At 42.9% G+C, this 26,455-nt stretch overlaps 1 protein-coding gene across 1 annotated transcript in view; it reads left to right on the plus strand.

The window, feature by feature from the left end:
• The window catches only part of POT1 (protection of telomeres 1), a gene marked incomplete at its 5' end in the record, with an annotated part of 199,990 nt that overhangs the window by 135,227 nt on the left and 38,308 nt on the right, over positions 1 to 26,455 (plus strand). The window contains 4 exon segments of the mRNA XM_030216827.1: positions 8,454 to 8,623; positions 12,811 to 12,899; positions 25,459 to 25,479; positions 25,482 to 25,514. Coding sequence (XP_030072687.1) covers positions 8,454 to 8,623; positions 12,811 to 12,899; positions 25,459 to 25,479; positions 25,482 to 25,514 — 313 coding nt within the window.

Genomic DNA, 26,455 nt, shown 5'->3' on the forward strand with positions numbered 1-26,455 from the left:
GTTTCTTCCTCACTGCCTTACGGCTGCATTTTGCTTTCTATGATCTGAGGATTCCACCTCTGTGATGCTTACCTCCCTCTTGGCAGGAGTTCTTTCTCTACGTTGACTGCTGCTCTGTATCGGTTGCCTAGAAGGGTGGTCATTGTGGCTCAGAGACCGCTTGGGGCACGGGGCTTTCTCTACTTGTAGTTTTAGTCCCTCTGGGCCAGGGAAGTGCAGCACCAGGTCTGCATTTCCAAAAGTTGTGCTCCTTCTTCTCTGGCTGTTCCCCGGGACTCCATCTATGCATTTTCCTTGTTGAGAACAGCTCTATCGCTGCATGTTGAGCACAGGTCTATCGCTGCATGTTGAGCGCGGCTCCATCGCTGCATGTTGAGCGCGGCTCCATCGCTGCATGTTGAGCGCAGCTCCATCGCTGCATTTTGAGCACAGCTTCATTATTCCATGCAGTTCCACTGTTCCATGTTGGGCACCGCTCCATCGCTGCATGCTGGGCACGGCTCTGCAGTTCCAGGTTGGCTTTAGCTCCATCGCTGTATGTTGAGGACAGCTCTATCATGGCATGTTGAGTGAAGTTCCTTTGCTGCTTATTCTGCAACCTTTCATCTCTGCATGTTGAACGCAGCTCCATTGTCACATGTTGAGTGTAGTTCTTTCTCTGCAGGTCTCAGTGTGGGGCACAGTCCTGTGTCTGCGTGTAGAACACAGCTCTGTGTCTGCCTGTGGAACGCAGGTCCTTGTCTGTGTGTGGCATGCAGCTCTCTCTTTGCGTGTAGAATGCAGCTCCTTGTCTGTGTATGTGGCATGCAGGTCTCTCTTTGCGTATGGAACGCAGCTCCTTGTCTGCGTGCAGAGCGCAGCTCCACCGCCTGTTGAGTGTAGCTCTGTCTCTGTATGTTTAGCACAACTCTTCTCTGCAAATTGGTTGAAATTCTAGGGTGGTATGTGGAACACAGTTCTGTGACTGCAGGTGCTACACAGCTTCATGTCTGCGTAGGAAGCATAGCTCCTTGTCGGCGTGTGGAGCGCTGCTCCTTGCTGGCGTCTGGAGCGCAGTTCCTTGCCAGCATCAGGAGTGCAACTCCTTGCTGACATCCGGAGCGCAGCTCCTTGTTTGCATGTGGAAAGCAGCTTCTTGTCTGCGTTTAATACATAGTTCCATCTCTACCGCAGCTTCAGTTCTGCAGGTACCTCTAACATCCAGCTCTTTCAGTGGGGCACTGCTAATCCTCTGTCTGTTACTCACAGCTTCTTCTCTGCTTGTTCAGTGCATTTCTATCTTTGCCAGAGGTGTGCAACTCTTTCTCTGCCTGTGGTGCATGACTCAGTTTGTGTGCTTTGAGTGCAAATCCGTTTGTTCTCGTTGAGCACGGATCCTACTCTGCCTGATGAGCGCAGTTTCTTTTCTGTCCCTTGAACACAGTTCAGTCTGTGGTGCATATTTTCACCTTTGCCTGTTGGGCACTGTTACACTTTGTCGGTCAGCCCCAGTTTTTTTTTCTGCTGGTTGGATACAGTAACTTCTCAGCAGCTGTGGCATACCGCAGTTTAGACTGCTAGACAAGGCTGTCTTGTCTCCTGTTAGCTACCATTTCTGTGCCACCTTTTCTTGCCGTAGCCTTGGTGGCTGGTGAGAAGCTTCTCCATTGCTGGAGTTTGAATTCGTCTCTGCTCCTTTTGTGGCTACTTGGCACCTTGGGGGTCTTTTATCCACAGTGTGGCTCTTGACTCTCTTTTTGTCTCCTTTTGTTCTCTTGGCTCTATTCTTTCATCCCTAACTCCAGAGCGAGCTGGTTAAGGAGTACTCTTTCTACAGTTGTACCCAGGTATGCTGCTGCCCTTTTCGTCAAGGTTCACCTGGAGAGACTAGCGCTCCAGTTAGTTGGTTCTCTCGACTGTAGAGTCTCTTCTTGTTCTGTGGAGTTTGATTCTTTCACTAGGCGCGGGTCTGGGTGGTTCCTTGGTCTTGCTTCCTTTCTTCTATGAAGTGTGGCGCACTGTTTGGGGTTGTATACTCCTAGTACTTGTTAGGGTCACTTCATCCGACCATCTTGGACTCAAGGCAGACTGGCAGGTTTGGGAGTTAGTCTTTGTCCTGCCAGGGTTGGGAGAAGTGGATCCTGGTCTAGGAGAGACAGTTCTCCTTATTGCTCGGATACGACTGTTGCCTTCCTTTCAAGGGGGGTCCTTTGGGATGAGTATTTTTTGCTGCTTCTTTTACTACTCTCAGGACGGGTACGTAATTTTTCTTTTGCTCAGGACGTTTGTTTTACGTCCTACGGCTTCAGTTCCTTTTCTAGTGTCTAACTCTGTTCCATTTTGGTAGCCTGGTGGTTCAGATATTTGAATCCTTTTCTGCTGATCAGTTTTTTTGCTGTGTGTATAGCTTTGTTGATTTTTCAACCTTTTGCATTCTTCTTTTCTCCCCTCCCCCCCCCCCCCCCCCCCCCCCCACCTGGGAAACTGCTTTGCTACATCCCATTAGTCTGGACTGGTCTGGTATAGATGACAAGGAAGGAAAAATTATGTTCTTACCTGATCATTTTCTTTCCTTTAGTCATACCAGACCAATCCAGATGCCCTCCCTGGCTATAAATCTGTCAGAGTGTTGTTTCCTTTAGGTATCCCTAGCAGTTCCATGACGCTTCAATACGCTGGGATGTCCTACAGCACTGCCTACTTCATCTTCTCTATTCAGTCTCCTGCCACTTGTTGTTGTGCCAGCTCTGTATGACTCCTGTTACTTGGCATCACGGAGTTCTTTCGCCATATTCAGTGGTAGATCTCTATGTGCTTGAGCAAGCTCAGTAAGGACCATTCCCTCCCGCTTACTTTACTGTGAGGAGAGTTTGCAGTTGCCTTTGGCCAAGCAGGAACAGTGAGGTTCTGCATATTGGCTCCAAGAGTTTGCCTGTTTGGTATTAACTGTGTTTTCTTCTATACTTCAGAGCACCATTGCTTGGCTATTCGAAATACTGAACATTCCAGGCTGCACGATAGCTTTAAGGGGCGGTTTACTTGGAACTATTTTCTCTGTCTCCTTCCGCTGGTAGATAGGCACAACCCATTAGTCGGGACTGGTCTGGTATGATTAAAGGAAAGAAAATTATCAGGTAAGAACATAATTTTTCCTTAATTTGCTATGGTAGTACTAGTGTTTTCAGTGAATATCGGTTTTGAATGGTAAGAAAATGCTTTGCTGCCTCCCAAAGGATTATTAAGAATATTACAGTTTTTGTCAGTTTCTGTTGGTTCTGTTTCTGTTTCTATGTTTATATTTAAGACCATAAACTTGAAATTTGCATCTTTAAAGCAACAGAAAAATATACCAGTTGATATTCAGCCCGCAGCGATCAGAATTTATTCCAGCACTGACCGCCGCAGGCAAAATTAGCTCTGGCTAGTCAGTGCTGGGCCATGACCGGGCTCTTGCACTGAATATCTGGGGCTAAATCATCTTAAACTGACTGCCAGGTCTTATGCAGGTCCCAGCCAATATTCAGCCAGGGCCTGCATAAGACACACATTTGGCCAGTTCCCCCCTCTTTCTCTCTCCCTTCCTTCCTCCCTCCAGAATGTCAGCAAGCCTTTCTCCCTCCCTCCCACTGGAATAGCACCAACCCCCTCCTCCAGATCCCCTTCCTTTCCTTCCAGAATATATCCAACCCCCTCCTTCTCTCCTGAAATATCACCAAACCCTCCTTCCTAGGCCTAGCTCCTCGGTTACTGGTGATCTAGGGTAGGAGTGGGCAGGAGCAATGCCCACCTGCTACTGCCCATCATAACTGAGCCTTCAAAATGGCCATACCTTCAAAATGGCTGCCACAACCTGTAGAGGCAGCCTCACAGTATTACAGAGTACCGTGAGACTGCCACTGGAGGTCACGGCATTCATTTTGAAGATGCAGCTGCAATGGAAAGGAGTGAGTGGGCAGCACTTCTGCCTGTTCCTGTACTAGAAGACCAGGAACTGGGCAGGTAGGCCTGGGAGGCTCTGGAGGGGGATCAGAAGGGAGGTTGGTGATGTTCCAAGGGAGGGTGGGAGGAGAAAGGCCTGTTGATGTTCTGGGGAGTGGGAGGGAGAGAGAGGGTATCAGAAAGCTTCATGCTGGTACCTAGAACTCGTACAGATGCCGGCACTCACATAGCTAGGCAGACGTATGGAGCAATGGCACTGAATATTGCTGGCACCTGTATAATTGTCAGCTGCTCCCCAACTCTGCCCCCCTGTACTGCTCCTGACCTGCCAGTTTCAAACATGGCCTGTCAGAGCCGATATTCAGCAGCACTGCCCAGTTAAGTGCCACTGAATATTGGCATTTAGATGGCCACAAGTGAACAGGAGCCACTCCTGCTTACTTAAATCGTTTTGAATATTGAGCAGATAGAAAATGAAAGATAATAAAGACCTTAAGGCCTCTCCAGTCTGCCCAGTCATACCGTCTACTATTCCTTCCTGTCCCTTAGAGATCCTTTGTACTTGTCACAAGCTTTCTTGAATTCAGGTACAATCTTTGTCTCCACCTCCTCCACAAGAAGCCCACTGACCATTTTAGTAGTCGCATTCTGGACCAATTCCATCCTGTTTATATTGTTTTGAAGGTACAATTTCCAGAGTGGTACACTGTACTGTAAATGAAGTCTCACCAGAGACTTTTATACAGAGGCATTTTCACCTGTGGCAGCATGGTGGGATACATATAAGGCACTGGCAGAGGGGTAATTATAGGCTATTTTCTTAAAGACAGACTCCTAAGCCTGCCAGAAAATCTCTAACAAGGGCTTTGCTAAAAATAGCCTTAAATGGTCAAGAATTGGGAGATGATCCCTAACTATCTCCAGAAGAGGGGGAGGGACCATCTTACCTCTAGCACAGTGAAGTCAGCTGGTGAGAATTTTCTCCTACCTCAGGAAGGCAAGTGAGCAAGGGGGGAGGAAGTGTATCCCTGAAAAAACATAATGCAGCCATGTTTAAGAGCGGACTTTCCAGCTTCGAAGACGTCAGGGGAAATTGAACAACCCATGGAGATAGAAGCTGCTGGTCTTTGCTTAACAGAGCCAGAAGAATGTGAGATGGAATACTTGGAACAAGGTATGCCTTGCCTTGCAAAGTAAGCTGTTACAAAAAACAGATACAAGCCTCTTTTGCTTGGAACTTTAATTTCTTTTAAGCAGTGTGGATGAGGGCAGTGAATTTTTAACTGCTGTTAAGGTGGGAGCTGCTGTTTTAGCCCCATTTCCCTGAACAATGTTGCAATAGGCATGAAGAGGCTGTAAAAAGGACTTGTGTTTGCAACAGTAATTTGTTTTTTGTGTTTTTCCCTGCGGAGTGTTTTTTGTGAGCTGATAATGCTTTGACTGTTTTAGAAGCGTACAGACTGCTGAACAATTATAAGATTATGGTATAGTTTGGAACTGAGTTTTGGAAACTGTGCTACTACTTAAAGCAATAAGATAAAACTAGAGTACCAAGTCAGCTAGCCACAGGATTAAGCCAGCTAGCAGCTGGAAAAGTGTCAAGGAAGCTGTAGCACTGATCTTGGCTTCCTTAAAGGGACAGGAGCCTGGAATTAAAGCAGCTCACTGTTCTGCTTGTTGCTAATCTGAGAAAGAAGAGCTTACATGACTGCATTTAAAAAAAAAAAGCTAATTGGAAACAATTTCTCCAAATGAATTAGTTTTGTCCATCCCTTTGTGGAGGGGAAGGGGGGAATGGAGATCGAACGGCGGCTCAGCTGCCTTCAGTGCCCCAACTCTTTGGAATAGCCTCCCTATGCACCTTCGTTTGGAGCCCTTCATCAAGAAACTTAAATCATTGATTAAGACTTGTCTCTTTTGTAAAGCCTACCCTGATGTGGCTTAATCTAATAGATCAGATATGGATATCTTCTCTTTTTTCTTTTTTAAATCCTTCATGTTCCATTATATTAATGTCTTTTGGTATTTTATTGTTCTGCTAGGCTTCCCCTCCCTTTTTATGTTGGGTGATTGACTTTCAGTTGTGTGTTTAATTCTTTGCAGTCACAATTTTGTACCCTGCCATAATGTAATTTAAATGTACAGGTAATAAGTCTGTGAATGAATGAATAAATAAATAAATGTGTTGGGAGAGGGGGATTGATGTGCTGGGGGGATGCTTGGATTGGGGGAGTGATGTGATCAGGGTGGTGAGGTGGCTAGTGAAGCACTGCAGGTCCTATTAGATGCGGCCCAATGCTTCCAGGATGATGGACTATCGCTGTGCGTGAGGTGGCTCACAGGCAGCGTTAGTCCTTTTCCATATGAATCAGCAACCTGTGCTACAGACAAACCACAGGCTGGTGATTCCTATAGTAAATCAAGATGTGGTGAAAGCTTGCCCTTTACTGTACCTGGAGTGGCAATTTCAGGAGGGCCAGGAGTAAAAATGCCAATGATTACCAATATGGCAACAAGGATAACATTTTAGTGCATTGATCCAGCACGGCCACTTTGTTTGTTGGTTGAATCACAGCCATACACTTGAAGTCGTGCAGTACTATTTGATATTAGAAGATTCTCAGTCAGCAAGTCCTATAGGAGTGGAGGAGTAGCCTAGTGGTTAGTGCAGTGCACTTTGATCCTGGGGAACTGAGTTCAATTCCCACTGCTACTACTACTACTGTTTAGCATTTCTATAGCGCTACAAGGCGTACGCAGCGCTGCACAAACATAGAAGAAAGACAGTCCCTGCTCAAAGAGCTTACAATCTAATAGACAAAAAATAAAGTAATCAAATCAATTAATGTTACAGGAAGGAGGAGGAGGGAGGGTAGGTGGAGGCGAGTGGTTACGAGTCAAAAGCAATGTTAAAGAGGTGGGCTTTCAGTCTAGATTTAAAGGTGGCCAAGGATGGGGCAAGACGTAGGAGCTCAGGAAGTTTATTCCAGGCGTAGGGTGCAGCGCGACAGAAGGCGTGAAGTCTGGAGTTGGCAGTTGTGGAGAAGGGAACAGATAAGGATTTATCCATGGAGCGGAGTGCACGGGAAGGGGCGTAGGGAAGGACGAGTGTGGAGAGATACTGGGGAGCAGCAGTGTGAGTACATTTATAGGTTAGTAGAAGAAGTTTGAACAGGATGCAAAAACAGATAGGGAGCCAGTGAAGCAACTTGAGGAGAGGGGTAGTATGAGTAAAGTGACCCTGGCGGAAGACGAGACGGGCAGCAGAGTTTTGAACCGATTGGAGAGGGGAGAGGTGACTAAGTGGGAGGCCAGCAAGAAACAGATTGCAGTAGTCTAAACGAGAGGTGACAAGGGTGTGGATGAGGGTTTTGGTAGAGTGCTCGGAAAGAAAGGGGCAAGTCACTTAACCCTCCATTGCCCCTGGTACAAAATAAGTACCTGAATATATGTAAACCGCTTTGAATGTAGTTGCAAAAACCTCAGAAAGGCAGTATATCAAGTCCCATTTCCCTTTCCCATTTCCCTTCCCTATATAGCCAGCAGAGCACTGTGTTTTTGTCCAATAAGGTTTACTACCCCTGATGCAGGTGAATGCCGAAATACAACTGCAGGTCAATACACTAATAAATTTTATCCCAGTTGCAATACTGGTGTTCACTGGTGTTTTCAATTATTTAAGGCTTCTATTACTAAACGAGAGTAAGGCAAACGCGGGCTTACTGCTCGCTATACAGGAAGTACCACCGGGCTACTGCAGCAGCCCGGCGGTACTTACCACCTCAGGCTGCAGTAAAGGGGGGCCTCGGCACGTGTGTAAAACACGCACCGACGCCAGCGCTGGCCCCCTTTTGCTGCAGCCTGGTAAAAGGGGCCCTTATTTATTTAGGGGAGACTTACTATACTGCTTTTAACTGTCAGACAGGTGGTATTTCTTTTGACTGTTTCTTTTACTGCCTTTTCAACATCTCTCCCTGAAACAGTCACTTGGTGCTGTCCTGTGGCTACTACCTTGGAAACTCATCTTGACTTCAAGGAGTGCATTTTGCTCTGCTATGGCTCTGGTTATATCAGTGTGGGTGAATCGAGGCTTGAGTGGTAGCCAGGGGCTCTGGGGTAGGAAATGGAGCTTTGTTTTGAAAATTGGATTTCTGAAACCTGCTATGGGAATAAAGGAGGAGATGCCCAACTAGAGCTTAGGGATTTCCTTCTTAGTATGGATTGGAGGGCTACCGCAGCTATATAGGGGTTTGGCACAATTTTTGTTCACACGTCACAGACGTTTGGAGTTTGGGAGTTCTTTTTGACTGTTTCCTGGTTTTCTTTTGGGGGGGGGGATGTCTTTTTTGGAAGCAGGCTTTTAAAAAAATGGTGGGTTTCAGATAAGGACGCGACATCCCACATTAATGCACCCAGGAGCACATGCTTTATTACCGCAGGAAGGTTAGTAAATTCTGTGGAACGTGTTTCATAAAATTTACACTATTTTAGTGCAGTTTAGAAATGGATCGTATAATATTGACTTTTATATTTAGGTTGGGAGTTTTCTCCGAATTCACAGTCTTCATGCAAAAATGCAGACACCAAGTCATGGGAATCAAACAGAAGCTTCATACATAGAATTTCAACTTCATGGTGGCACTGGTTATGGTCGAGGAATTACAACCCTACCAGAGAGCAACTATGATGTAAAAGACCTGCAGAAGTAAGAATCTTGTACAGTTTTTTTCATTGGTAAACATAAAAGTGCTTTTGCTAGCATGGATTTTAATTGAAATATAACACATGTATGACACGTGAGTAGTAGTGCTAATCATCAGATCTTCTACCTTAGTTAAAAGGATAAAATTATGATCTGAACAGTAAATCAAGATGTCTCTGAGGACAAGCAGGCCAGTTGTATTCTTACATCTAGGTGATGTCATTCAGCTGAGCCTAGTGTGGACGCTGACTAATGAGATGAATATAGAAATTTCTGGCAGTGGCCTACCACACATATGCTGGTTCCTTCCTGCCCAGCATGCAAGCGCAGGTCCCTCAGTCTTTGTTTCTCTGAGGAGCATGGACGATGCATCTTTGTGTTCTCACAGTATGTTTCTTTTTTCTCATATTGTGGTGCCTTCCCATGTGACTATTTTTCTCTCGTTTGCGATTCTTTTATCAATAATCTGTATTTTATTTTGTTTCCTTTTAATTTTTATAGTTTTTTCAACTTTTCAAGTTTCCTTTCTTTTTCTCGAGTTGCCAGCACCAGGAGGAGCACTCTCCCTCTTTGGTAGAGGTGCTAGTACACAAGTCTGTGAGCAGACGGGTTCCCGCTTCTGGTTCGGCACCAACTCCTTCTTGGGTTGCCTAGTCTTGGCTCCCCTGTCTTTGCCGATGCCTTTCTTCGATGAGTGGTACCGAGTCATGGTCAGGGAGATGCTGGCACAGATACTGCAGTTGCACTCTGCACAGGCATTGAGGGCACTTGTGCCAGCTATGGATCAGCCCCATGTTCTTCCTAAGGCTTCTACCATGCATATGGAGAGATCCTTCGCACTGGTGCCTCAAAGGGTGTCAACATCGACCCGTGCAGTATCGCTCTCAACATTGGAGGAGAAAGCTTCCTCAGAGATTGAGGGTAGGACTGTACCTCGGTACCCTTCAGGGTGTGGATATGATTCCACTGAGCCGGGGCAGGCACAGACTAACTCAGTCCAATCTGAGCACGGTAAGGATTCTGACGGGATTACTCATTGGACTCAGAAGAAGACCCTTATTACTTCTCAGAGGAGGAGTCTTATGAGGGTCCCTTCTGATCCCTCCCCACCTCAAGAGAGACATAAATGTCCATCTGAAGGTCTCTTTCACACGTTTGTCAAGGAGATGGCTTTGGCTATCCCATTTAAGTTGGGGACAGAGGAGGAGCCCAAGGCAGAGATGTTATCTGTTCTGGACTGAGTTGCCTCCTATGGAAGGGATCACAGTAGCATTGCACCCTGTCCTTAAAGATATATCAACAATGAACTGGAAATCTTCCCTCAGTGCTGGTCGCACTTAAGAAGGTGGATATGCAGTATTGTATCCAGAAGGCTCCTGTATTCTAGAGGGCACAACTGCCTCACCATTCTTTGGTTGTCAAATTTACCTTTAAACAAACCAGGAACTCCAGGACTCGTGCTTTGGCTCCCCCAGGTAGAGAGGCTCGTTTGGGAGGAAGATTTATCAGGTCTCAATGAGCCTTTAGTTGATATCTTTGCTACACTGTACACTTAGTCTTGTGGATTCTGTCCCTCAGGGGCAGGCTACAGAGCTTTACCAGTTGGCCAGTAAAGCAGCTAGAGTACAGAAAGTATCTGGCCAGTGTCGCTTATAATTCTTTTAGTATTGCATCCAGACTTTCATGGGTATGGGGATGTGCAGACTCTCATGGCTGTGTGTGTCTGACCTAGAACTAGTGGTTCAGGAGAGGCTGGTGGACATACCTTGCTAAGGAGACAATCTTTTGGGGGACAAGTTCTTGTCTCAGCAGCCTCCAGATGCAGCCTTCTCTTCTAGGAGGTTTTTGAGTGGGCCTAGGCGGTGATCCTACTAGTTTGAAAGGCATAGGTTTCCTCCGCCTTCTCGCCCTGCCCAGCAGCCACAGGCCCAGTGCTCTCGGCTTCACCAGTCCATCCTCAGAAGTCCCAGCCAGCTGCCCAATCAATGCAAGGGATGAGCTTATGAGTGGCTCCAGGAGAGTATAGCTGCAGTCCAAGTAACCATCCTGGATGGCCTACCAGTTGGGGGAAGGCTGAATTTGTTTCCAGCAAAGGTAGCCTCTTGTAACCTCCGACTGGTGGGTTCTTTAAATAGTTTGTTTTGGTTACGCCCAGCATTAGCATCCAAGACCACCAAATTGCCCACCAAGAGCATCGTTCACCAGCACTCAGCACAAGCAGGTACTTACAGAGGAAATCTCTGCCCTTCTACAGGCCAATGTGGTTTTGAACCTGTGCCACTGAGGGAAGAAGGGAAGGGATTCTTTTCCAGGTACTTCCTTGTGCTCAACCAGATGGGAGGATTTCATCCTATCCTAGAGCTAAGGGTCCTGAACTAATTCCTTGTGAAAGAAAAGTTCAGTATGATTTACCAGGTAAAAGATTGGCTATGCTGCCTTTACTTAAAGGATGTCTATACCTACATTTTGGTACTTCCCAGTCACAGGAAGTTTCTTGGATTCAGAATAGAAAAACACTACCAGTATCACGTTCTGCCATTTGGCCTCGCTTCAACTCCCGAGGTATTCACCAAATGTCTAGCGGTAGCAGACTGGGAGTATATGTGTTTCTCTATCTGGATGACTGGATGGTCAAGAGCACATCATAGGAGGGAGCGACAGAGTCAATGTGCCTAACTGTTCGGGTGTTGGAGCTATGAGGGTTCATAATGAACTATCCCAAGTCCCACCATCTCCCATTTCAGTGATTGGAGTACATAGGAGCCTTGCTCAATACATTGCAATACACTTTTCATCCACAAGCGAGATCAGAGGCCTTGGTAGCACTCGCCTCTCAAGTCCAAAGCAACAAGCAGTTAAAGCTGAGAGAGGCCTATTGGACCATAGCTTCCCAGTGGTCTCAGGTTACAATTTTAACTTGCTTTCATTTTAGAGGTGAATATGAACTACATAATCCTTCATTTAAAGCCCTGGCCAAATCGAGCACTTTTTAAAAACCTACACGTGCCTTTGAGCAGTTTTAAATCCTCCTTTCTAAAATGGGGAATACACATTTTAGTCCCATCTAAACCACGGTCCCTTGAAATGTCTACATGGTATGAGTATCCATGTGTAAATATCTGCTTTCTGACATCGGTATTTACAAGTGTAAGCAATCTACACATGTACTGTAAATGCCACTATTTACATGTTGATATGTTTTTAAAATAATAACCTTAAAACAAGTATTATTTGTTTGTAAATTGCATTTTGTTACATGGTATGATGTTGTGTTCTGGAATATTCTTCTGGCATAGCAGGATATATATCAAGGCCAAGTAGGACATGGTTTCTTGGTTGAAATACCATGGATCTCTTCTTGATTCTCATGGTGCTGCTTACAATACTCAAGATGGCATGATCAAATGCTGTTCTTAACAATCCTCTTTTTATTCCATGAGGACCAATCTGGATCCTCCCAAACCAGGATCACAGCCCTGAGCACTAAGCAGTATTCAAAACCCTTCTTGCTTGCCTTGCTTTCATGTATCAAGGCCATTCATTTGCTCTGAAGGAAGGCTGCAGCCCATATGGCACTCTGTTGATTCAAGATTGAATTAAGATGGGGTTTTTTCTTTATTTAATAATATATGCTATCCAAGATCTTTTTTTCTTTCAGTTCATAGACATTCTTAAAAATTTTCTTTCTTAATTCAGACTTCTGCACACCAAATTATGGGGGCCCTTTTGCTAAGCTGCACTGAAATGTGGCCTGCGCTATGGCTAGCGCGTGGGTTTTACCATGTGCTGAGGTCACTTTTAGTGCAGCTTTGCAGCTTTAAAATGACTGAATTTTCATTTTCTCAGTTAATGGCCACATGCTAATTTCCCATTTAAAATATAGCCATTAGGGCATGAGCCCTTTTCAACAGTTGTTTAATGATGCACACCGTGGTAGTGCATTTTCCTGTACGGTAAGCACATATTGGTGCTTATTGCCACTTAGTAAAAGGACCCCTGTTTTGTAATATGTAATAATTTAAATAGTATAGAATTTTGTTGTTGCGATATATCTAGATTTATATTATGTGTGCTTATGTCCCGTTTGTGTATAAATGTTATTTTTTTATGGTGCCGTGTTTACATTTATCATCACCTTTGTCTCACTATATCTATTTCTTTTTATTAACATGCCTTATCTTTAAATATAGATACATGGATTCAATTAATTTGGAAGAGAGCCAGTACTCAGAAGACATGTTTTTATCAGAATTAGAAAGAACTTTGAAAGAACCTTCAGGTAAAGTCAGTTGAAATGTTTCTAAAAAGATACCTTTTGCTAGATTTATTCTTGATAAGACTAAATTAGATTTACTTAGTTATCTTTTTTTTTTTTAATTTGTACAAACTATTACCTGTGCTTAACTTGATTTGATCTTGCTATGGTTGAAATCATGATTTTTTTCATGATTTTTTTTTTCATTTTGTCCAATGTCAGTGATTTTTATTTCTTAATCACCTAACAGTAGCTCAAGATGATATGCCTAAAACTAATAGTAATAAATAATAGTGTAATGTTAATACATTCTATGTAAACAATACAACACGTAAAATAATATTCACAGGGATTTAAATACTTAATCAAATTTATCTATTCATTTCATACCTAAGCGGGGATGTGGCAGAGGAAACAGTCTTGCTAACGCTGCTTGCTGAATATCAGCACTAATCACCTAAACTGAAACTGACTATTCAGTGGTAAGGTCTGGGGCAAAATCAGCACGTAACCGATTAAAGGTCAATATTCATCCGTTGGCTGGTTTAACTTAACTGGTTAAAGCTGAATATCGGCACTTAACCAGTTAAGTGCCAGCTGTCTTACATACTTGGGTATTCAATGCCTCTACCCAGACGTGGCTTGGCATTGTATATCTGGATGTAAATCTGTTAGTGGCAAAAAAAAAATTATGTATTTTTATCTTCCCAAATTAAGGTCCGACGCTCACACACAACAATCTGTTTTGAAACCTGTTTCTGCTTCCCTTTGTCTCAAAAAATTTCCAGAACACAATGGCACATGGTCAATTTAAGTACCTGAGTGATAAGACAGGAACTGAATAATTATTGTTTTACCTCCATTTTCTAGCTTAGATTATGTTTGCAATAAGACAATGCTTGGAAATAAAATGAATGAAACACTTTGGTGTTCTATCTTTATCAGTTGTAGAAGAACAAAAATAATATGAATACCAACATTGCTAGAGAAGTGAAACAAAGGCAGGCTTCTGCTGTTCTTCTGCAGATCTCTTGAGAAGTCAGAGTGTATCATACTGTACTTGTTCCTTTCTGTGTTTTCCCTTACAGAAAACAAAGATTGTTGCTACAGATCACTAGTTCATGTTGTTGACCATCTTTCCCTGAAACCAAATATCTCTCTTCCCCTACAGAAAACAAAAGATATTACTAGAAAGTACCAATTCATTTTGCTGACCAGTAAGAAAGCCAAAGGAATTTGTTTTATCTTGTTTTGATCTTCATCTTCCCAGCCTTGACAACATAAGGGCTACACAATAAACATCCCACCTAACAACTTCACTCAGGCAATTTAGAGAATCCACTGCCATTCAGTTTAAAAACAAGCTTGTTTCAGCCATTACCCACTGCAGAATATATATATATATTTTTAAGCCATTTTGAAGTTTTAGCCTATCCAGTCAGACTCCTGATATTTATTTAGGAATACACAGAATTTTATTTCCACCATGCACTTGCACATTTCACCTGGGACTGGGTGATGTTAATGTAGTTGTTCTCAAACTGGGGTTATGACCCAAAATACGGTATCAGTCAGTAAATGGAGGTCACAAGAAACGATTGGTTCCTTTCCCCCATCCCTCTTTTTTTTTGTTTTTTTATTTATAACCATTTAAATGTTTACAAGCGATAAAACAACTTGCCAGAAATACAGAGAAAGTAATATGTAGGAATTATTTCAGTCAGGTAATTCTATTTTCTTCCTTAGGCCACACAAGACAAGGAGATCAATTAAACAGTAAACAGAAAAAAACGTGGTATTAACCTGATTATCCCCAGATATTACTCATGTAATTCATTATTCCACATTGATCATCTGGTTGGCTTCTTCAAGGCCAATATGGTGTGTAGTCAAATCATTTCATTGGAAACATACTTATTGTCCAATATTAGTTAGAAATAATAGATCTGATTACATTCTTTCTCTTTTAAAAACCAGAAGTTATTTAACAATACATATACATAAGTCTAATTCAGATCCCACTGATTAAAGTAATCCCAGTTTTCACAGGCTTCACTCCTTTTAAAGTAATAATTGAGAAAATATTTCTGAGGAAAACTTTAGGAGTCATACCCGGAACGCTGGGAAAAACAATAATCTTGATATTAATCATCTATAATAATGTTCATTTTATTATTCAAAGTTTCTGGTCTATTATCATTTTCAAGGTCATAACCACTTCTTGCTCATGTACAATCATTTGTTATATCAATTTTTCACTCTCAAAGGGTTCAGTTAAATTGTCCATGTAACTCTCTAATAGAATTATATCTGAAACAAAATTATTTACTGCCACCGTTAGGTCCCGAAGCACCTTCCAGATGGTATTCAATGTAACCTCCACGGGAGCCAAAAACTCCAAGTTGATTTCTCTTAGGTGTTTAGGAGTGGTTCCGCCAATTCGGGTTCTGCTGTAAACGTCCTCTGTTTCAGCATATGCCGCTAACTCACTCCTCCACTCCTTTGGACATGGTGGTTGAATAATTCGGGAGCGATGGAGTTGTTTTTTTCCAGGTCCAAGAGCATTGACGCTCCTTCGCCGGCGCTAATCAAAGGACTCGCCAACCCTTTTATCTGTGGGCAGTTCGTCGCGCAGTGGTCCCACACTTGCTGCTCGGGACAAAACGCTGGCCATCAGCGGCCGACTGCCGGTTGTCCCCTTCCTCTCAGTTAAGGTAACAGCAATTGCAGAGAGGAAATTTACTTAAAGAAGACAAAACTTCAGAGGACAGCTGGGCCATTGGGCATACGAACTTCAGGTCGCCATCTTACCACTCTCCCAGTTTGGGACACTCTTTGTCTGGTTTCTCCTCAGAAGCTTGTCTGATATGGGTAACCCTTCAGCATATCCCTCTGAGTCATTGAAACACAGAAGCCCCTCCACCACTACAAGGTGGTGGCCCTTCAGAGGGGTCCCCCATCCCTCTTGGACCTTTCGTCCAATACCTCTAGAGTTTTACTTCAACGTACTTCCAGCATTGACAATCACAGAAAGACTTATGAACCCACACACCTTCACAAGCTCCATTTCCATCATGGGCTTCCAGTTCAAACAAAAACCCAGACGGATGACTGAGGCCTGTTAATGTGCTCACTGCTGCAGCTTTTGTTGTTGTTGCTGCTGTCTTTGCTGTTTCCTCACTTTGGGTAAATGATAGTCTGCTATTTTGTTGTAGTCATCTGGAGTTGTGTGAAACTTCATGTTAAAATTAGAAACTAGAAAGTCATGAGATAGGAGGTGATGTCTTTTGTGAATTAAGAACTGGCTAAAAGATAGAAAACAGAGAGTAGGGTTAAATGGTCAGTATTCTCAATGCAGAAGATTAAATACTGAGGTTCCCCATGGACTGCTGCTTTTTAACACATTTATAAATGATTTAGAGATGGGAGTGGTAATTAAATTTGCTGCTGACACAAAGTTATTCAAAGTTGTTAAATTACAAGATGATTGTGAAAAATTGTTCCACCTTCTTCTGACGTCAAGGAAATAACGTCAGAAGAAGGCGGGACATTGAGCAAAGGGAAGACTAGAAGAGACGTCGGGAGCGCCACCTCCTTCACTGACGCTGCGCCTTTGCTGCCGGACGGAGGTAAATTTAAAAGGGTTCTTGGGGGAGGGAGAAGAGGGCGGGCAGTTGGGGCAGGGGAGAGAGGAGCGTGGATGGGAGGGCAGCGATCATTTTCACGGGGTGGGGGGGGGGGGCGCACGCCAACTGTTCGTCTGCGGGGGGCGCTGGGGGGCGCCAACTGATCTTCTGCAGGGGGGGCGCCACAGACCCTTGGCACAGCCCTGGTGACAAAAATGGTAAAAGGGATGGGACGAATTCTATATGAGGAAGTTCTAAAGCGGCTAGGGATCTTCAGCATGGAGAAGAGACAGCTGAGGGGAGGTATGATAGAGATCTGTAAAATAATGACTGAGTGGAATGGATAGACGTGAATGCTTTTTACTCTTTCCAAAAATACTTGGTCTAAGGGGGCAATACTCAACGTGTAATTTAAACTCCGAATTTGTTTGCCAGAGAAGTCTGTACCATTATTAAGATGGACTTGGGGGAAAAATCCGCTTCTTATTTCTAGGATAACCTGCATAAAATCTGTTTTAACTCTTCTGGGATCTTGACAGATACTCTGACCTGGATTGACCACTGTTGGAAACAGGATACTTGACTGATAGACCCTTTGTTTCTGTCCCAGTATAGCAACGCTTATGTTCTTATGTATGAGAAATGCTAGTCTAGTGGTTGGAATGATGAGATAAGGTCTGGGGTTGAATTTTATTTTCTACTGTCCTCTTGCAACTTACACAAATCAGTTTAGTCTGTAGCCTCAAGTTACCTACTTTGGTTGTACTTTCTGTGAATTGGCACTCAGCCTGTATCTAATTTGTTGTAAAGTGCCTTGATACAGGGTCTTGTATAAATACCATAATAATCCACCTGTCTATATATATGGAACTGCAGCTATCACCTTTTATACTACTTGTAAACTTTAGATGTGATATGTAAATGCTGGGCTATGGTCCCAGTGCTGCGCCAACCAGAATATATTCTGTGAAGTAGAATGGTTCTATTTCATAAATTTCCAAGTTGTATTATTATTTACTACCCTGCCCTTGGAGTCTTCAGGGCGGTTTACAATCTAGAAACACAAATTACATGGAGCAAACCACTAATAAATAAACAGTGATGAGACTGGACATGAAAGAGGGAAGAAGGGGTAGAAATCCAGTTATAATAGGAAGTGGGTAGGACAGAACAAAAATGGAAGGGATCTTTAGGATAGAAGTCTTTCCAAGACAAAGAAAGAGATGATGAGATAGCCAGTTGTACAATGACGGCTTTGGATGGAACTAGATTAAAAGCAGGTCTATCAACGTTATTGGAAAGGTTCAGCATCTGGAGTAAAGCTCTGATTGTTAGTATATAAGCTGAATAAGATATATGTCCATGGAGAGATCCCTAATGGCTGCTCTGGCAGGCACTGCATAGTACCGTGAAACAATCAGGTACAGGATGCCACTGGTGTGGTGCTTTAAACGTCAAAACATCTGTGCCGTTGATTAACGTTATTACTGTTTCTGCATTCAGAATCAATACAGAACACCCTAGATACTAAATTCAAAACCAATGAAAGCCATTATTTAAGCAACACATGCCAGGCATCTTTCCTGCCAGCCCAGCTAGCAATATTAACAGCATCTTTTGTAGGACTGCTACTCAAGAATGAACCAGTACTGAAGTAATCAGATAATGCCAGGGATTATATAAAATTTAAAAAAGTATGAAGAAGATGATGCTTGGTGCAGCTTGAAAACAAACTAACAAACAGTTGAGTCTCAGGTTAAAATATAGCTCACTGTAAATTCTTTTGTAATCCAAAGGAATTGACATTTACCTGTTTTTATACATGAAGATTATCATCCCTGGATATATGACTAGTAAACAAATCAGAATGCCTTGTCTCCCAACATAGTCATCTATTCCTCCTAAGCAGGGGCATAAAAGCTTATGTGATTTTCTTATCAAATGTATGAACTAATCATATAGAATGTAAAAGATCACTAGAGGTAGGGTAATGTGGAGTAGAGAATTCTCCCTGAATTGCGTTATCAAAGCAATTATGTGGCAGGCTTCAGAACCACTTCAGAGCGAAGAGGGAGTGTGAATACTACTCAGTTGCTATCCTGTATTGGGCAAGTTACTCAGGGGCCCTTTTAAGCTGCGTAGGCACCTATGTGCGCCCAACGCGCATCAATTTTATGTTCCTTCCCAGCTACCATGTGGCTCTTGTAATTTCATTTTTGACGTGCGTCCGCTAGGTGCACTAGAAAATATTTTTATTTTCTGGTGCGCGGATGGTAATCGTCATTCTACATTCATAGACCATTACCGCCCAGTTACTGCGTGAGACCTTACCGCTAGGTCAATGGCTGGTGGTAAGGTCTCAGACCCAAAGTGGATGCATGACAATTTTCATTTGGCAGCATGTCCATTGTCAAAAATACGCGTGCCCAAAACATGTGTCTACACTACCGCAGGCAATTTTTCAGTGCACCTTTGTAAAAGGGCCCCTTAATCTTACATTGCCTCAGGCACAAACTTGGATTTTCAGCCCTCTGGGAACAGGAAAATACCTTCTGTACCTGACGGTAATTCACCTTGAGCTAGTCCACAAAGCTTATGTCAAGGGAGTGTATCTCGGTTAGCTTAGCGGAGTTTAAAAAAGGTTTGGACGGCTTCCTGAAGGAAAAGTCCATAGACCGTTATTAAATGGATTTGGGGAAAATCCACTATTTCTGGGATAAGCAGTATAAAATGTTTTGTACTTTTTGGGATCTTGCCAGGTATTTGTGATCTGGATTGGCCACTGTTGGAAACAGGATGCTGGGCTTGATGGACCTTTGGTCTTTCCCGGTATGGCAATACTTATGTACTTATCATCCTCTACTGTGCATTTTACAAGTAGAAGCTGAATCTCAAGGGTGCAACTGTTTATGCCACTTAAAACATGCATCTTTCCAACTCTAAATTAATATGAAACTGATTGTTGTTTATAATTGATTACCTATGAATTTAAAAGGGCATGTTTAGGACACCTGAAAAGGGCTTAGTTTCAGTTTGCCAGAGTTGTAAATACTAATGGCAATACCCATTAAAAGGTTTAAGTTAATTAGCAGTTTTTAGATGCTGGTCATATATAACTGCAGTAATGAACTCTTGCTGACCTGGTAGATTGAGAATGCAGTTGTAATTCCACCAATGGATTGACTATTGTATAAATGTTCTGCCTAGGGGGACAGTATTTCTTAAATGTCACTCTTATCCTCGTGGGATTCTCATGTTTTTAGTAAGAAGGAAATCTGTTAGGCCTCCGTTTTGTTTAAATATCATTTTTGCCTGTTTATACACTGCCACTGAGAGGAGGTTACTTGGTATAAATTGACCCATCTCATCACAATGCAAAAGTATGCATTTTCTAATAATATAGTAAGGGTGTGGTCATATAAAATGAAATTTTAAAGCATACTTTCTGTGGCCTCTTTATCCATATACTTTTAGGAATATTATTCCTTTAAACACAATTGTGAGTTCCCAGCAAAGCTAGCAAAATATTTAAGGCACGCATTAGTATTCTTACTGTAGTAGTTCAGGATTCTGTTAACTTTGTGGTTTCCTGGGACTTTATTTATTATGAATAATAGCAAAATTCTTTGGTACCCTCAGTATCCCTATAATTTATCATCTATTCATTGATATGACATAAATTATAATATGGTTAGGCAAAAAGTTATAAAATGTAAGAAATCATTTGGAAGCACAGGCCTTTCATAGAAGCAGACCCCAAAAAGCTGAAACTCCAAAGTATGTATGCTATTCTATAGTTCACTGAAGAAGAAATCAAAATAAATTAGTTTATATGCAAAGGAAAATGGTGTATTTTTGGAGGAGTAGCCTAATGGTTAGTGCAGTGGCCTGAGAGCCAGGGAAACCAGGGTTTCGATTCCCACTGCAGCTTCTTGTGATTCTGGGAAGTCACTTAACCTTCCATTGCCCCAGGTGCAAAATAAGTACCTGTATATAATATGCAAACTGTTTTAATTGTAACCCCAGAAAGGTGGTATATCAGATCCCAATAGAAAAGCTTGAATTGTAAGACATTCTTAACAAGTTATTTCTTAATTACTACTACTACTTGAAGCATTACCATACATATGCATATGAATTATTTTTAAAAGAGACGTTTGCCTATACAGGTGGCTGAGGAGAAAAAAACAGTTTACTCAGCATGTAAGGATTTTCAGTTGTATATTATTATTATTATTTATTGCATTTGTATCCCACATTATCCCACCTATTTGCAGGCTCAATATGGCTTACATAGTTTTGTTATGACATTGTCATTCCAGAATATCAGATACAGTTAGTAGTGTGCAGAGATTAAATAAGGGAAGAAAGAGGAAGTGATTAGGTGGGTAATTGTAGAAGTGGATTTTCATAACTGGTTGGGTTGGTAAAGTGGATCAGTGAAGCTGTTGGTTCTCGTTGTAGGCCTTGTTGAAGACGTGTGTCTTCAGAGATTTGCGAAAGTTATTTGTTTCGACAATTGATTTCAGGTCTGTGGGTAGAGCATTCCATATATGCATGCTCGTGTAGGAGAAGGTGGTGGCATGCACCAGCTTGTATTTTAGTCCTTTACAGCTGGGGAAGTGCAAATTGAGAAATCTGCGGGATGTTCTTGTGGCGTTTATGGGAGGTAGGTCCACTAGGTTCAGCGTGTAGATAGGGGCGTCTGCGTGAATGATTTTGTGTATAATCGTGCATATCTTGAACGCAATGTGTTCCTTAAGTGGGAGCCAGTGCAGTTTCTCTCTTAGGGGTTTTGCACTTTCATATTTAGTTTTTCCAAATATGAGTCTGGCGACACTGGGCTGTTTGGAGTTTTTTGATAGTCTGTTGCAGCCCGCATATAGTTCGTTGCAAGAATCCAAATGGCTTATTACCATTGACTGTACCAGGGTGCAGAAGATGTATCTCGGGAAGAATGGTTTTACTCTTTTGAGTTTCCACATGGTGTGGAACATCTTTTTCGTCGTGTTCTTCAAGTGGGTATCGAGAGTGAGGTTTTGATCAATAGTAACTCCGAGAATTTTCAGGTTTTGTGAGACAGGACGAGAACAGTATGGTGTGATTATGGTAGAGAAGTTTTTTTGTGTTATGTTGGGAGGTGAGTACAAGACATTGTGTTTTTTCTGCATTAAGTTTTAGTTGGAATGCATCTGCCCAGGTGTGCATGATTTGGAGGCTTTGGTTGATCTCGTTGGTGATTTCATTTAGATCATGTTTGAACGGGATGCAGATTGTGACATCGTCTGCATATATGTAGGGATTGAGGTTTTGATTGGCTAGAAGTTTGGCTAATGGTATCATCATTAGGTTGAATAAGGTTGGTGAGAGGGGGGATCCTTGGGGTACTCCACATTCGGAAGTAACCTGTTCCGGGGCAGAGGGAGCACGGAACGAGCGGAGCAGACAGCCGCGCGGCACCCCCCCCCAGCGGCGTGCATCCGGGGCGGACCACACCCACCGCCCCCCCCCCCCCCACCCACCAGGAACGCCACTGCCTGGCAGAAACCCAATTAGTAGCAACATTCCATTCTACCAATTTCTGGGCAAGCAGTAGCTTCCCCCATGTCCATCTCAATAACAGACTATGGACGTTTCCTTCAAGAACTTGTCCAAACCTTTTTAAGACCCAGATACACTACCGCTGTTACCACATCCTCCGGAAGCGAGTTCCAGAGCTTAACTATTCTTTGAGTGAAAAAATATTCCATCCTATTTGTTTTAGAAGTTTTTCCATGTAACTTCATTGAGTGTCTCCTGGTCTTTTTACCTTTTGAAAGAGTGAAAAATCGAATCACTTTTACCCGTTGATTCAATTTTACCCATTCTACACCACTCAGGATTTTATAGACCTCAATCATATCCCCCTTCAGCTGTCTCTTTTCCAAGTTGAAGAGCCCTAACCTCTTTAGCCTTTCTTCATACAGGAGGAGTTCTATCACCTTAATCATTTTGGTCACTCTTTGAACCTTTTCTAATTCTGTTATTTATTTTTTGAGATTCGGCGACCAGAATTGAACGCAATACTCAAGGTGAAGTCACACCATGGAACGATACAGAAGCTTTAAAATATTCTTGGTCTTACTTTGCATCCTTTTCATAATAATTCCTAGCATCCCATTTGCTTTTTGAGGAAAATCAGACATTGTTTTCAGCATTTACAATTTAGATTAGTTGTTCAGGCTATAAATTTAAGTCTGCTAGATTATCTATATAAATAAGTCTCACCTCAAACATTCTGAAGCTCTGAAGCTCACGCTGTGGCAGGGAGAAACAGTGAAGCCCTGCAATTAGGCTGTCAGCAACACTCACTGTCACTCATAGACCCGCCCTCAGCCACGCCCTTCCGCACATAATTCGCAACCCCAACGTTCTAAATGAAGCTGCCACTTCCATTTTTGAGGTGGCAGAGACCAGAATTTTTCTCCATGAGTGTCTGCCACGCCCTCGCGTCACAACGTGATGACGTCGAGGGCGGGGCTACGACACTCAGCGAATCGCCAGTTCCACCGCCCTCCGACGCTCCACCCCCCCAATACATTCTCACCTCCAACGAGTGTTTCCCTACTCCTCCTCATCCCTCTCCTGCTCCGCTGTCTCCTGCAATGGCTCCTCCCTCATGCTCGGTACAATGTTCTCCTATCTTCCAGCACTGCCTGTGTTGGCCAGGGTGCTCTTTCACTACAAACAGCTCACACAGGCAGCAGGGACTAGCTGGCCGGCTCCTCGCCTTCAAGGTACATGCCAGAAGGGGGGCTTGCACGGGGTGGTGGGGGAGGAGGTCATCTCTCTTTCCGTACAAGGATTCTGCTACGTAACCCGAGGAAGAGGGAGAGCAGCTGACTTGCTGTTCCTTTCTCTTAAGTGCAGAAACACTGATATGCAGTCAGCCAAAAGACAGCTCTCATGTTACAGATAAGTGAGGAGCTCTGCAAAGCAAAGTGAGCTGTGGAACTAAAAAAAAAAAAAAAACCGGAGGTGACTATTGTGTTCACAGACACTCCTCGGGTTATTTTGGCACTCTATGAAGGGTTCATTAACGCTTTGGGAAATACCCATTGCATTACAAATAAATATTTTAACAACCACCATGTCCCTTTCCCTTGGAGAAACAACATCTCTCTATCTCTCACTCACACCCACACACTCGCCTGCCACCTCCCCTTAATACAAACAAACAAACAAACACAAATGGAAAATCTAAATGACTCTCTCTCACACACACATTCCCCCCAAACACCACCACAACATCATACAAACACTCTGCCATGCTCAATCAAGATCTCTATCTCTCACTCACACCAACACACTCCCCCCCCCCATTAAATACACAAGCTGTATCATGCAGAATCAGCGTCTCTCACTCACAACCATACACATACAATCAAAACACACACAAAAAAACATTTATCCTAAAAATCACTTTCCAAACATTTCCTGCAGGAAGCCAATACCTTGCTAGCGCCCGTTTCATTGTTATCAGAAACGGGCATTTTTTCCTAGTTGTAATATAATGTTTGGGGGTTGCACACAAGCTCTTTTGAGAAGGCTACAGATGCTGCAAAATACGGCAATTAGGATGGTCTGCTCAGCGGGAAAGTTTGATAGGGCAACCTCTTTATTGATTAAATTCCATTTGGTTGCTGATTAAAGCAAGATTTTTTTTTAAGTTTGGTACAATTATTTTTAAGATATTACATGGCCTGGTCCAGCAATATATGATTTCACTGTTGATTTTTCCAAGTTATAGTAGTATTATGCAGCTGAGAGATGTGTTGATTTTATATCTACCCTCTGCTAAATTCATTAGGTTCAAAAAAAATTGCAGTCTGCTTTCTCCTTCATTGGAGTTAAGTTATGGAATGATTTACCTTCAACTATTAGACATGTTAATAGTCTGTTTATATTTTGGAAGCTGCTAAAAGCGTGGCTGTTGGAGAAATCGTTTTTATTAATTAGTTCATTATATGTTAAAATTGTTTAATAGGAAGATTTCTGTATTTCCCAGGAATGCCTGGCTTCTTTCTTGCCGCACAGAACTGAAAAGGTGGTTGCAGAATGCAGGCATTATATTAGATTAAATTACATTAGATTAGAATAGATTAATTTAGCTTGAGCTTTAATCTAGACTTAATGTGAATCACAAGGTTTATTTGCAGTTTGTACTGAGCTACTATCACGTGAATGAACTACATTTTCTGTGTGACGATTCATTAATAATTATTGTGTGTTAGGTTCAAATGTTTGCATTAGTAGTAATGCTTATGGCAGGCATGTATGATCCTGTGCATTAAGTACCAAGTTAGAGATTTTATGCACATTAATGCATAAGGGCTTCTTTTACAAAGCTGCACTAGCGATTCCCTTGTGGCAAATGAGAGGAAGCCCATAGGAATTGAATGGGCTTCCTCTCATTTGCCACACAGAGAATCGCTAGCTTGGCTGTGTAAAAGAGGCCCTAAGTGAGGCAATTCTAACAAAGAATAGGAGTCAATGGGTAGATTCAGTTATTTTTCAGGTTTTTAAAGTTCTAAATGTAACAGATTCTCATTTCATTTAATTTTTTTTCTTTTGTTTCCCTTCCTCTGTACAAGTACTGACCAATGCAGTTTACAATAAAACATGTTTACATGTTACACCTTTAAGTCGTCAAATAAGTCTTGTAGTTTTGTCTTCAGTGTTTAATCTCTAAGGCCCAGATGCATCAACCAAACGTAAAAAAATCTAAAACGTGTATTCCGTTTTCGTTAGCTGCTTGCTTCGTAGGAAAAAGGCCTTTAATGCATGCAACGGTTAGGAATTTCCTTCGTTAAAGGGTTGTTAGAGGGTCGTTAAGGTTTAGTGCATCTGGCCTTAAGAGTTGAAGTAAGCAATTGAACAGTTTTCTAATAATCAATGTTTTTATTTGTAAAATCCAGGTCAAGAATTGCTGCCCTTTGATACTTAGAAAGAAGCCAGCAGTCATCTGTAACAAGTAAGATATTCCAAGTTTCATATAAAACAGGAAGGGAACACAGCAGGATTTGTTGTGGGGGGGGGATGTTCTTTTTTTTTTTTAATTGTTTACATTTTTGTAATCCTTCTGGTTTACTCATGATTTTTTTTGTTTTTGTTCCCAGTGGGGAACATATTGTACAGATTCTCAGCCTCAGCCAAAAAGCTAAGAAGGAGCCTTTGTTAGCTCATAGTTGAGATATGACATTTGATTTTGGCCAAAGGGAGGCCAGTGGAGCAGATAATGCGCTCAGCACAGTCCTCCCACACTTGTTTGACATTTCCGGGCTATCAAAAGCCCAGACCTGCCAAACACAGGGGCTGGAAGTCCGTGGGACCACCAGACCCCCTGAAACAGCAAGGCCCTGGTGGCCTAGTGCCCCTACCGAACCCCCACCTCAAGCCAGTCCCCCTGACCCCCCCCCCCCAACACAAGTTCACAGGGGGATGGAGATTTGTTGGATCTCCAGCCCCCCTAACCCACCCCCCACCCCTTCCCCCCCCCCCCCCCAAAAAAAAGCCCTGGTGGCCCAGTGGACCGCAAACCAAACCTCCCAAACTGGTGGTCTAGCGGCTCTCTTTCCGGCCCCCCCCCCCCCGTACCTTTGTGGGAGTAGTACACTCCATCCTCTTCCAGCACCGCCTTGTAAATGGTGGCGCCCAGCCCTGCCCAGTGCATCCTGGGGGGAAAAACACATGTTTTCAATAGAAATTTTATCTGACATACCCTGATTGCTTCTGCCCCCTGGGCGAAGCAAGAAGATAAGCAGGCTTGGGCTAGGTTTGTACCTGGATGGGAGACATTTTATTGCACAAAATGTAGATGCAAAAGTCTGCTGTTAGATCAAACTCATAACAAGTTTTCTCTTTGAAAATTAGCTATAAGATATACCTGCAGATTTTTTCTAAATAAGGAAGTTT

This window comes from Microcaecilia unicolor, chromosome 10, assembly GCF_901765095.1.
Source record: "Microcaecilia unicolor chromosome 10, aMicUni1.1, whole genome shotgun sequence".
Taxonomy (NCBI): domain Eukaryota; kingdom Metazoa; phylum Chordata; class Amphibia; order Gymnophiona; family Siphonopidae; genus Microcaecilia; species Microcaecilia unicolor.